At 35.7% G+C, this 12644-nt stretch overlaps 1 protein-coding gene across 2 annotated transcripts in view; it reads right to left on the reverse strand.

Annotated features, from left to right (window-relative positions):
- The window catches only part of LRCH2 (leucine rich repeats and calponin homology domain containing 2), a 119419-nt gene that overhangs the window by 47980 nt on the left and 58795 nt on the right, over positions 1 to 12644 (reverse strand). For both annotated transcript variants that reach the window (XM_066357148.1, XM_066357147.1), the window contains exons 7-11: positions 7738 to 7825; positions 5378 to 5489; positions 5069 to 5166; positions 4919 to 4977; positions 2705 to 2812 (exon numbers count right to left, since the gene is read on the reverse strand). In XM_066357148.1, the coding sequence (XP_066213245.1) occupies positions 2705 to 2812; positions 4919 to 4977; positions 5069 to 5166; positions 5378 to 5489; positions 7738 to 7825 (465 nt within the window). The remainder of the gene's footprint in view (positions 1 to 2704; positions 2813 to 4918; positions 4978 to 5068; positions 5167 to 5377; positions 5490 to 7737; positions 7826 to 12644) is intronic.

Consider the following 12644-nt stretch of genomic DNA (forward strand, 5'->3'; position numbering starts at 1 on the left):
TCTCTCTCTCTCCTCTCTATAATGAATAAATAAAATCTTAAAAAAAGAAAATGGGACCCATATATATGCTGTCTACAAGAGACCCACCTCAGGACAAAAGATAAAGCACAGTCTAGAAGTTAAGAAATGGAAAAAAAATATAGCATGCAAAAGGAAGTGAATAAAAGCTGGGGTAGTAGTACTTAGACAAAATAGACTTTTAAAATAAAGGTTATAATAAGAGACAAACAAGGACAATACATAATAATGAAAAGATCAAGCAAACAAGATGATATAAGGCCCTGGCCGGTTGGCTCAGTGGTAGAGCGTCGGTCTGGCATGCAGGAGTCCCGGGTTCGATTCGCGGCCAGGGCAAACAGGATAAGCGCCCATCTGCTTCTCCACCCCTCCCCCTCTCCTTCCTCTCTGTCTCTCTCTTCCCCTTCCACAGCCAAGGCTCCATTGGAGCAAGGATGGCCCGGGCGCTGAGGATGGCTCCATAGCCTCTGCCTCAGGCGCTAGAATGGCTCTGGTCACAACAGAACAATGCCCCAGATGGGCGTGCCGGGTGGATCCCGGTCAGGCGCATGCAGGATTCTGTCTGACTGCCTCCCCGTTTCCAACTTCAGAAAAATACAAAAAACAAACAAACAAACAAACAAAAAAACCAAGAGGATATAACCTTTGCAAACATTTATGCACTCAACATAGGAGCACCTAAATATATAAAGCAAATCTTGATGAACAAAAAAATAAAGAGTAACAGTATACAGTTACAGTAGAGAATTTTAAAACCCCGCTGACATCAATGGATAGATCATCCAGATGAAAAATCAAAAAGGAAGAAATACTAGACCAGACACATTTAATTGATATCTTCAGAGCATTTCACCTCAAAGCTGCAGAATATATTCTTTTCAAGTGTAAAGGAAACATTTTCTAGAATAGATCACACATTAAAACTCAAAATAAGTGTAAATAAATTTAAGAGGACTGAAATCATATAAAGAATTTTTCCTCACCACACTAATATATAACTAGAAGTCAATAACAAGAAAAAAAAAACTGAAAAACAGACAAACACATGGAAGCTAAATAACATGTTACTCAACAATGAACGAGTTAACAATGAAATCAAGAAACAAATCTAAAGTTATCTTGAGACAAATGAAAATGAACACACAACAACCCAAAATCTATGGTACACAGCAAAAGCAGTCATAAAAGGAAATTTCATAGCATTACAGGCCTACCTCAAGAAAAACAACTAGAAAAAGAACAACAAACAAAGCCCAAACTGAGTAGCCATAAAGAAATAATACTGATTAGAGTGGAAATAAATGACATAGAGATTAGAAAAAAAATACAAAAGATCAATCAAACCAAGAGCTGGTTCTTTGAAAAGATAAACAAGATTGACAGAAATTTAACTAGACTCATAAGGAAAAAGAGAGAGTCTCAAATATATAAAATGAGAAATGAAAGAGAGGTGACAACTGACAACATAGAAATATAAGACTGTATGAAAATATCCGAAGAAACCCAAAACACTGATTTAAAAGGCTATACCCACCCTTATTAATTGCAGCATTATTTACAATAGTTAAAATATGGAAGTAACCTTAGCATCTATCAACAGATGAGTGGAATAATTGTTACATATATACAATGGAATATTACTTGGCCATAGAAATAAAATCATACTATTTGTGACAGCATGGATAGACCTAGAGTGTTTATGCTAAGTGAAGTAAGTCAGTAACAGAAAGGCAAATACTGTATGATTTTGCTTGTAGAATTTACACAATATAAAGGAATAAACAAAACAGAAACAGACTCATACATACAGAGAATAGACTGATGTTTGCCAGAGGGGAGGGGTTTGGGGACTGGAGAGAAAAGATGAAGGGATTGAGAAGTACAGATTGGTAGGCACAAAATAGTCATGGACTTTAAAGTACAGCATAGGGAATGTAGTCAATAATATTGTAATAACTCTGTATGGTGCCAGGTGGGTACTAACAATACCGGGGCTGGCAGGAACACTTTGTAAAGTATATAAATATCTAACCACTATGCTGCACACCTGAAACTAATACAAAATAATTTTGAATATAAACTGTAATTGGAAAAAAAATAAAAGGGCTTCCACTGATTTTATACTCATTCCAACAGTATCTTTCTCATTGCCAAAGACAAGCATTTGGGGACAGGCTAGCCAGAAAAAGAAATGTTCAATGGCTAAGAAACAGACCAAAATGAAACTGTGATTCTCAAATCATCATGCTGATATAATCAACCATTATATAATTTAATTCATTTCTAAGGAGTTTACATACATCCCAAGTAATGAGGAATCTGATAAAAAGTACATTATATACTTATGATACATACATGGAAAAATACTTATAACATATGTAATGCTATTATGAGCTAAAATAAGTATCAGCAAATAAATGAATTATTATGTAGCACACAGGAATAAAAAAGAGATACCTAAGCAATAATTAAATAGTCACAATGTGAGTATATTCTCTCAATTGTATATGTCACTTACATTTCTATAAATATTTCATATTGTCTTTTAGCAGTTAGTCCCTTCAAACAATTCTTTAAAACAGCCCTATTGTTTACTGGACACTGTATATTTTACTTGATATTCTTTAAATAATCAGATTGAATGATTATAAAATTTGCCGATTTCAATCCCATTACTAAAAAATACCTGTTCTTTTGCTCTTGCTGCAGCAACTGAACAGCTACTTTCTCCAAACTGGAAACTTCCTTCACATCATTGTCCTCTTCCTCTGTAAGCAATTGTTCTTTCCCAAGACTGAAAGGTGACACAAAAATGGTTATTCAAAAAGTAAGGCAGAAGATTCTTTTTTCATTTATTTTAGTTTTATTTATTGAATCTATTGGGATAACATTGGTTAATAAAAGTTATCTGTTTCTGGTGTACAATTCTATAACACATCTTCTGTATATTGTATTGTGTGTTCACCACCCCAAGTCAAGCCTTTTTATTTAATGTCATCTTCCAGAATGAAAAGACAGTTTTTTTGTTTTTAATACCATGTGAAAGCTAAAATCTTAATATCCTTGCATTTAAAAATTAAAATAAGAAATAATCAATATCCAAAGAATATAAAAACATATCTATCCTCTTTACTAAACAAAATATGTGGCACACTGGGTTTATTAATATAATTAATGGATAACAAAGTGAACTATAGTATTAAACTTTTTTTAATTTCCAAAACATGTGATGGCCATAGGAATTTAATAATGTATCCTCCCCAGTCTTAAGTATAATAAGAATAGCAGAGCTCTATATGGTCAGTCTTTATAAATAAATATAAAATGTTATGAAAATTTTATTTTATTAAACCATCTTGTTTATTTCAATTTATTTATATAGACCAGCGGTTCTCAACCTGTGGGTCGCAACCCCAGCGGGGGTCGAACGACCAAAACATAGGGGTCACCTAAAGCCATCGGAAAATACATATTTATTATACAATACATTTTTAAATAAAATATGTATTTCCAATGGCTTTAGGCGACCCCTGTGTTTTGGTCATTTGACCTCCATCGGGGTTGCAACCCACAAGTTGAGAACCGCTGATATAGGCCTTAGAAACCTCTATGCAAGCCCTGGCTGGATAGCTCAGTTTGTTACAGCTTTGTCCCAAAGTACAGAGGTTGCCGGTTGGTTCCCAGTAAGGGCACAAACAGGAAGAGATCAGTGATCCTGTCTCTCTCTCTCTCCAAAAATTAATAAATAAAATTTTGTTTAAATCTCTATGTAAAATGTTTAGGAGAAAATGCAAATTAGGTGCAAATAAAATTGGTGAATTTGCCAAAAAATACTCATTTATATATATAATCATATCATTCAAAGAGAACAAAGAAATTTTAAAATAAACTGGTCTCCAAACTCTAGTAATTTTACCAAAGACTTTGTATCTTCACTATAATTTGCATGTCACTGGTGACTTCCAAGTTCAGGCAACTCAACCTCCAAGTTCAGATAAATAAAAAGAATATAAAAAATAAAAGACAAAGCAATGTACCTCTTTAGGATGTATGAGAGATGAGTAATTAATGACTGTTTTAAAAGTTACCAATGAGATCATGTAGAGGAAGCACAAATACAGAGAAAAGAGAAAAGCTCAGTTTACACCTAGGTTCTACTGGACACTAGCTACATAGTTCTAGGCAAGAAACTTCCATCTCCAAGCTTCACCTACCTCAATGGAAAAAATGGGAACGATACTACCCTGCAGGATTTAGCGAAGATTACACAAGAAACATGGGAAAGCATATAGCACAGGTAGGTATTCAACAAATACTTATCCCTTCCTGCAGCAATGAAGGAACTTAAGGTGACTGAAAAATGGGGTAAGCCATATTCCATCATTTTGTAAGATAAATAATATAGAAAAGATACAAAGCACAATTATTTTAATAAAATGTGAAAGTAAACACCCTTAAAATTACTATAACCAGTCTGTGGAAAGTATATTTTCTCAATAAAAGAGTTAGAATAGGAGTCAGAACACCAGAGTTGCAAACATTTAAAATGTCAGGTCTCAGTTTCTTTTTTGTCAAATCATGCCAAAACCATCTAATTTTAAATACTTGTTAAATAGCTCAAATGAAGCAATGCAAGTGAAGGCACAGTCCTCCTCAGTAATAATCATAAGAAACACTAATACACTTCTGGGGGGGAAGAATGTATACGATGCTCAGCTTAAATGCTTACTATAATTTCCAGTTTAATAGAGGAATGCCAGTAGATGAAGTATTTACAAATTAACTATCTGAATATAACAAGTAAATCAATTAAACAACTATATTCTTTCAAGTAAGACTATCTAAAATTATTTCAATATTTATAAGTAACATTTCAATTTGAGTATTTATGTGTGCTTACCTTTTTTCATCTCCTAATTCTTCACTTTTCTGAGATTTTTCAGGACCTTTTCTTTTTCCCTTATATAAAAGAAAGTTATTTTAAATTGTATGGTCCATTTTTGAGATCAAGGAGAACATATTATTAATATTTGTTCAAAGTTTTCTTTACCTTAAGGAAAGAGACAAAGGATCCAATATGTGCATCTCCTTGTTCAGGAACTGCTACATCTTCTGTGTTGGGGTCAATAAAATCATATACCTCCTGGTCTAAGTATAGAATAATATTTATTAGAAAATATAAATAGTATGCTCTGACACTTCAGTGCTTAGAATAAAACTATATTTTCTCAATAAAAGAGTTGCCCAAAGATAAAATTTTCAAACCTCATTTTAAATAAAAGAATCATTTAAAATAAAACAGCCATTTTTAATAAGGGCTATGCATATAAATAAATATAGCAAATACAATATGTATTACCTTTCTGAGAATCAGGTTTACTTCCAAGTGAGTGACTGTCATTTTTTGATGTCTGCTCTCTATTTGATTCTGAGACTTGAGAGTGAAGGCTGATTGTGTCATCATCTGATGGCTGAAAGAAAGAAACCCAAGTACAAATGAGGCATCCTCTCTCTTTCTAAAATCAATAAATTCAAAAGAAAAATAATTATTTTTAAAGTACCAGTATCACCCCAATAAACTCAATTAAAAAAAAAAGAATTAAGTTGCTTTCTAAGACTTCCTAGAAATGAGCCTTCCGAGCACTGTGAGACCACATCATTCAACTGAAAGGTTGCTCATCAGTGCAACCTTTGGATTAATTTATGACCAAAAGGGGGAAGTGTGAATGAAAAGGGCCACATACTACACCTGGAAAAGTTCAGGGGAGGCCTACATGGCAGCCTTGCAGACTCAGAGTCTTAAAGAAACCAGTTCATGGTGGGTAGTCATGGGTTAGGGAGGCATTTTTCTCCAACAAAGGTCAATGCTTACCTTAATCTAGCCTGTTTCTTTACTTTTTTGAATCTATAATAACATACCTGATAACATACCTTTAAAATGTAAGAGTAACATGTCTTTGAAATGTAAGAGTAACTTCCTTTCAGGACCCCTCAGGGCACAACCACCACACTAAAGCAGAGATCATAAATCCCCTTTTTGTCATTATCATGTTAATGATTAGCTATCCTATACCTGCCTATGTGGTATGTTTCTATTCCTTTTACTTTTTAGCCAGTTCCAGTGATTTCCCTGTCTTGCTTTCTCCCCCCTCCCAAATCCATCACCAGTGGATTTCATGTAACTCTTTTTACGTCTTTCCCTTTGATCCTGATGTATAAAATAAGTGGTAAAACTGCAATTTTGTGGAGCATTTTCTCCATCCATTGAGATTTTGCTTCCTGGCAACTGTCGTCAGTTTGGCTCAAATGAACTCATAAAACTTCAAAAAATTTGAAATAACTTGTTTTAATTTCACATACGAAGTGTACATTTCCAGTTTTCAAACCAAAATTAGTGTGTTAAGGTTTACTGTTGTGCTTGTAAATATGTGCATGTATGTTTTCATTTTAAGTCATAAAATGTAATAATTATACGTGTAAGCCAAATAAATCAAGTATATGCAAATGTCTATTTCAAAGCTCTAATAAAATTTTAAGTAAAACAGATCAGCAATAATGAGACTATATCAAACTAAAAAGTTTTTTCACAGGGAAGGAAACCATCAACAAAATTAAAAGACAACCCACTGAATGGGAGAACATAGTCACCGATTCATCTGATAAGGGTTTTAATACCCAAAATTTATAAAGAACATATAAAACTCAACACCAAAAAACCCACAAACAATCCAATTAAGAAATGAGCCAAAAACCTGAACAGACACTTCTCCAAAGAGGACATGCAGATGGCCAACAGACACATGAAAAGATGCTCAATGTCACTAATCATTAGAAAAATGCAAATTAAAACCACAATGAGATACCACCTCACACCTGTCAGAATGGCGCTCATTAACAAAATAACACACAATAAGTGTTGGCGTGGATGTGGAGAAAAGGGAACCCTCCTGCACTGCTGGTGGAAATGCAGACTGTGCACCCACTGTGGATAGCAGTTAGAGTTCTCTCAAAATATTAAAAATTTAACTGCCTTATGACCCAGCAATTCTACTTCTGGGAATATACACAAAGAAACCTAAAAAAACAAATTTGAAAGAATATATGCACCCCTATGTTCAATGCAGCATTATTTACAAAAGCCAAGATTTAGAAGCAGTGAAAGTACCCATCAGTGGATGAGTGAATGAAAGGCAGTGGTACATATACACAATGAAATATTACTTGGCCATAAAAAAGAAGGAAATCTTATCTTTGCAACAGCATGGATGGACCGGGAGATTATTATGCTAACTGAAACAAGCCACTCAAAAAAGACAAGTATCACATGGTTTCAATCATTTGTGAAAACAAATGAAATTAACAAACAAAATAGAAACAGACTCAGAGATCCAGCGAACAGACTGACAGCTGTCAGAGGGGAAGAGGGTTGGGGGACTGGGTGAAAAGGTGACAGGATTAAGCAAAGAAAAAAATTTAGAGAAACAGACAACAATCTGGAGACTGCAGAAGGGAAAAGGGGTGGGAGGAAGCTGGAGGAGGGTGAGGTTGGGGATAGATGGTGATGGAGCGAGACTTGACTTGGGGTGGTGAACACAATACAATATACAGATGATATATTGTAAAACTGTGCACTTGAAGCCTGTATAATTTTATTAACCAATGTGGCAATAAACTCAATAAAAAATTTTAAAAATAGTTGAACAAAAAAAAAATACTCACTTCTGTCGCAGATAATCGTTTCTCTCCATTATCACTTCCAATTCCAGAATCAGGGCCAGGGTTTTTATTTGGATAAAAATCTTCCATACTGTGGAAACAGAAATTCTAAGAACAGTCAGTGTTTTTTTCTTAAACAGATAATATAGACTTGACCTAAAATTTCCTATAACAAAGAATATACACTTATGATGTCTTAGACCCTTAAGGACATGAGGGGAGAAATGTCAGAAATCTTCCCTCATGGAATATTTTTCCTTCATGTGCTCTGCTATAAAATGGCAATTGTTAATAATAGCCTATTATATCTCCTAAGAGACTCAGAAAAGCAGACAGCCCTGCTAGAACATCATGATGATAAAACACCTTTCTGTTTCTGTAATTGGTGTGACAAATTTCACCGCATAAGGATGAAATATTTTTAAATTTTAATTCATACAGTTTATTCTTCATTAGCTCTAAAAATATGCTTTAGTTTATAAATAATGTCTATTTAATATAATTGAGAAAAGAAAAAATGCAAAACAAAGTCTGCATAGCATTAAACAAACAATTGTTTTTGATGTGAGGTCACAGTTGTCTTTGCAAATTTACACAGAATGCCACCAAGGTTGCAAAGTGTTTTTCACTTTAATTTGCAAATTTACCAAACACTCTACATTGACTACTTATCATGTGCCAGAAATTGGGCTAAGTGCTTTAAAGACAATACCTCATAAATTCCTGTGAAAACTCTAGCAGGTTGTTGGTGTTTTCTCATTTTACAAAGGAGGAAGCTGAGGCCAAGAGGGGTTGGACAATTTACCCATTAACAGCACTTACAAATGGCAATCTAAATTTGATCCCAAGATTATCTAACACTAAAGTCCCTAACCTGAATCACTATGCTGTATTTCCTCACCAAATACTGATTCTTATACTTTTCTGGAGCATATTAATAAACTTAGGGAAGCAATTACCAACTGTGAGGCTCTATGCTGAATGCCTGAGATGAGACGAGATGAGATGAGATAAATTAAAAAATATTTAAACCCAAAAGGCTCTCACAAACCAGAGGGTAAATAAGCATGTTTATGTTTTGAAGACTGTGACAAAGGTTAATATAAAATGCTGTGAGAAAAGAGAAATGAACTAATTCTCCTTGGTAAGGTTGGGAAAGGCCTCACCCAAGAAAATGGCGTTTGAGCTTAGTCTTGAAGGACAAAAAGACACAATAATTGCTAATAGTTTTTGAGTGTCTATATTGCATTAGGTACTATGCCAGGTGCACTTCAAACTTTACTTATAATCCTTATATTCTGTAATATATGCATTATTTCTTTTCACAAATGAATATAATAAAGCTTATAAAAGTTAACTTTCCAAGGGGAAAAATTATAATATTTGCTGAATATCATTTACTGAACTAGGTGCCAAGCACACTTTTTTGTATTACTATTAGCATTGTTATTCTTATTGTTATTAAATATTTCAGATCTATGCTGAATTGAGCGCTACTTTCAAGTATGGGCTTCAACATTACTTTTCAAAACCTATTTATTATATATTCATTCCTTTTAAAATTTAAAATTTATTTTTCCATTACATTTTACATTTAATATTATTTTGTATTGGTTTCAGGTATACAGCATAGTGGTTAGACAATCAAATACTTTACATAGTGTTACCCCAATATTTCCAGTACCTACCTGGCACCATACACAGTTACTACAATACTACTGACTATATTCACTATGCTGTACTTTACATTTCTATAACTATTTTGTAACTACCAATTGCCAAGCACACATTTAATTCTCCCAATAAGCTTATTAAGTGAGTATTGTTAACATTTTAAATTAAGAAACAAACTCAGAAAGATTAAATAATTTACACAGGCCACAGGCAAATTGAGAGGTTAAACTGATTAGAGCAGAAATCAGTCTGACCCCACTGCACATTAATATTATGTACATCTATTTCTAAAAAATGACAATGATAATAACAAGCTACTTGTTGAAGAATTATTATGGGTAAGGCATTGTGTTAAGTATCGTATATACATCATTACATTTAATCCTGATATCATCCATATAATTACCTTTGTTAGTTTGGGTTTTTTTTTTTTTTTGTATTTTTGTATTTTTTCAAAGCCAGAAACGGGGAGGCAGTCAGACTCCCGCATGCGCCTGACTGGGATCCACCCGGCACACCCACCAGGGGGCGATGCTCTGCTCATCGCAGGGTCACTCTGTTGCAACCAGAGCCACTCTAGCGCCTGAGGCAGAGGCCACAGAGCCATCCCCAACGCCCGGGCCAACCTTGCTCCAATGGAGCCTCGGCTGCGGGAGGGGAAGAGAGAGACAGAGAAGAAGGAGAGGGGGAGGGGTGGAGAAGCAGATGGGCGCTTCTCCTGTGTGCCGGAATCGAACCCGGGACTCCTGCACGCCAGGCCGACGCTCTACCACTGAACCAACCGGCCAGGGCCTACCTTTGTTTTTCATATGAGAAACCTGAGGATCAGGCCTGGTTGCTTTTGCTCAGTGGTAAGGCGTAGGCCTGGCGTGTGGAAGTCCTGGGTTCCATTCCTGGCCAGAGCACACAGAAGCAACCATTGGCTTCTCTACCCCTCTACCTCTCTACCTCTCCTTCTCTTTTTATCTCTCTCTCTCTTTTCCCCTCCCACAGTCATGACTCAAATGGTTTGAGTAAAGTTGGTCCAGGTGCTGAGGATGGCTCCATGGCCTTGCCTCAGGTGCTAAAAAGCTCTGTTGCTAAGCAACGGGTCAGCAGCCCAAACAAGCAGAGCATCACCTGGTATGGGCGCATGTAGGAATCTGTCTCTCTGCATCCCTGCTTCTCAGTTAATAATAAAAAATAAATAAATATAATAAAATAAACGGAGGACCAAAAAATAAAGAAAAGAAAATGAAAAAAAGAAAACTGAGGACTAGAGACATTATGACACAAGAACATACAGGTTTTAAGAGGGTGGGCTTCACGGGCACATTATTTTACTGTATTATTACATTGTTCCAAGAGCTGATATATTTAATGCTTATTTTTGTGGATGAAGAGTTTACAAAAACAGTCAAGGCATGGAAGGGTGCTATAAGTAGTAAGAACAATATAGCCAAGGGTAAGAGTGTAAAATTGAAATGTACAAACAAGAATTTTCTAGGTACTTCAATATGGGCTGTGTGTGGGAGATTAGGACACCCAAGAGCCAACTCATAGGTAAACCTTATTGACCTACACTGTCCAGTACAGCAGCCACTAAGAGTGTATGGCTATTGAGCACTTTCAGTGAAACTAGTCCAAATTGAGACATGCTGTAAATTTAAATAAAATACACACCAGATTTCAAAGATTCAATAAGAAAAAAAGGAATATGAAATAACTCACTATTTTTTTATTTACATGTTGAAATATTTGGGATATACTAAGTTAAATAATGTGTATTATTAAAATTAATTTCACCTGTTTTATTTAAATGCATTACAAGAAAATTTAGTATTCCTTGTGTGGCTCATATATTTTTATTGGATGACATTGCTAGAGACCATCTCCAAAATATCTCAATTCTCTCCACACTATTCAAGATGCAGAGGCGGATTAAGGTAAGTTGAGACCCTGGGTGCAGAAAAATATATTGGGCCCCTTATATTAGAAAAAAGTGTAAAGCTAGGGTTTTGTGGGGCCCATCAGGAGTCTGGGCCCAGGGCACATGCCAGTGGGTCTGCCGTTAAATCCGTCACTGTCAAGATGCCTTGATCTCCTGGCAGTACTACAACAACCTAACTAGCTAGTTTCTGTGCTTCTATTTTTGTTTATTTACAATCTACTCTCCATATAAGAGCCAAGATAGTTTTCTTTAAAAAAACAAAAAAACAAAACATAAATCCAAGAATGTTATTCCCCTGCTGTCCAATGAGTTTCCACTGTACTTTTTTTTTTCCGAAGTGACAAGCGGGGGGGGGGGGCAGAGAGACTCCAGCATGTGCCCGACTGGGATCCACCAGGCATGCCCACCAGGGGGCGATGCTTGGCCCCTTTGGGGCGTTGCTCTGCTGCAATCGGAGCCATTCTAGCACCTGAGGCGGAGGTCATGAAGCCACTCTCAGCCCCTGGGCCAACTTTGCTCCAGAGCCTTGGCTGCAGGAGGGGAAGAGAGAAAGAGAGAGGAAGGAGAGGAGGAAGGGTAGAGAAGCAGATGGGCACTTCTGTGTGCCCTGGCTGGAATCAAACCAGGGACTTCCACATGCCGGGTTGACACTCTACTGCAAAGCCAACAGGCCGAGACCGGTCCACTGTACCTTAAATGCAATTCAAACTACTTACCACAGCCTCCAAAGCCCCAATATGACTTGAGTCCTGACTAATCAAAATCAATTCATACCATTCTACTCTTCAACTACTCTGCTTCAACCATACTGGCTTCCATTCAGTTTTTTAGCATACTGTTTGTCTTCCTAACTTTATTAAAGCTTTTGCAAATATCATTATTTCTGCCTGAATTGCCCTTCCCCTTGCTCTTTGCACAGCTACCTTTTCTCCTCTCAGGTCTTGATTTAAAAACCTCATTTAAAAATGTCTCACAAGGAGACATTTCCTATCTTTACTCCTGAAACATTTTCTTTTCCTTTACAGAAAGGAGATTTGAAATTACGTGTACTGTATTTCCTTGCACTGTTTATTAACTGACTCCTGAATTAGATTGTAAGCCACATGAAGGCTGACATCAAAGTTTATGTCATTCAACAACACATACTGTCAATGTACCAGGAGGCATATTACTGATATTTGTAAAATAAATAAATGACTAATACAATGATTGCTGTAACTAAAGTAAATTCATTTTTAAATTAATATAAAGCAGATTATTAGAGATTAGAATATGAATTAAATCTAATTTTTATAGAATTGTTTTG

This window comes from Saccopteryx leptura, chromosome X (genome assembly GCF_036850995.1).
Source record: "Saccopteryx leptura isolate mSacLep1 chromosome X, mSacLep1_pri_phased_curated, whole genome shotgun sequence".
Classification (NCBI taxonomy): domain Eukaryota; kingdom Metazoa; phylum Chordata; class Mammalia; order Chiroptera; family Emballonuridae; genus Saccopteryx; species Saccopteryx leptura.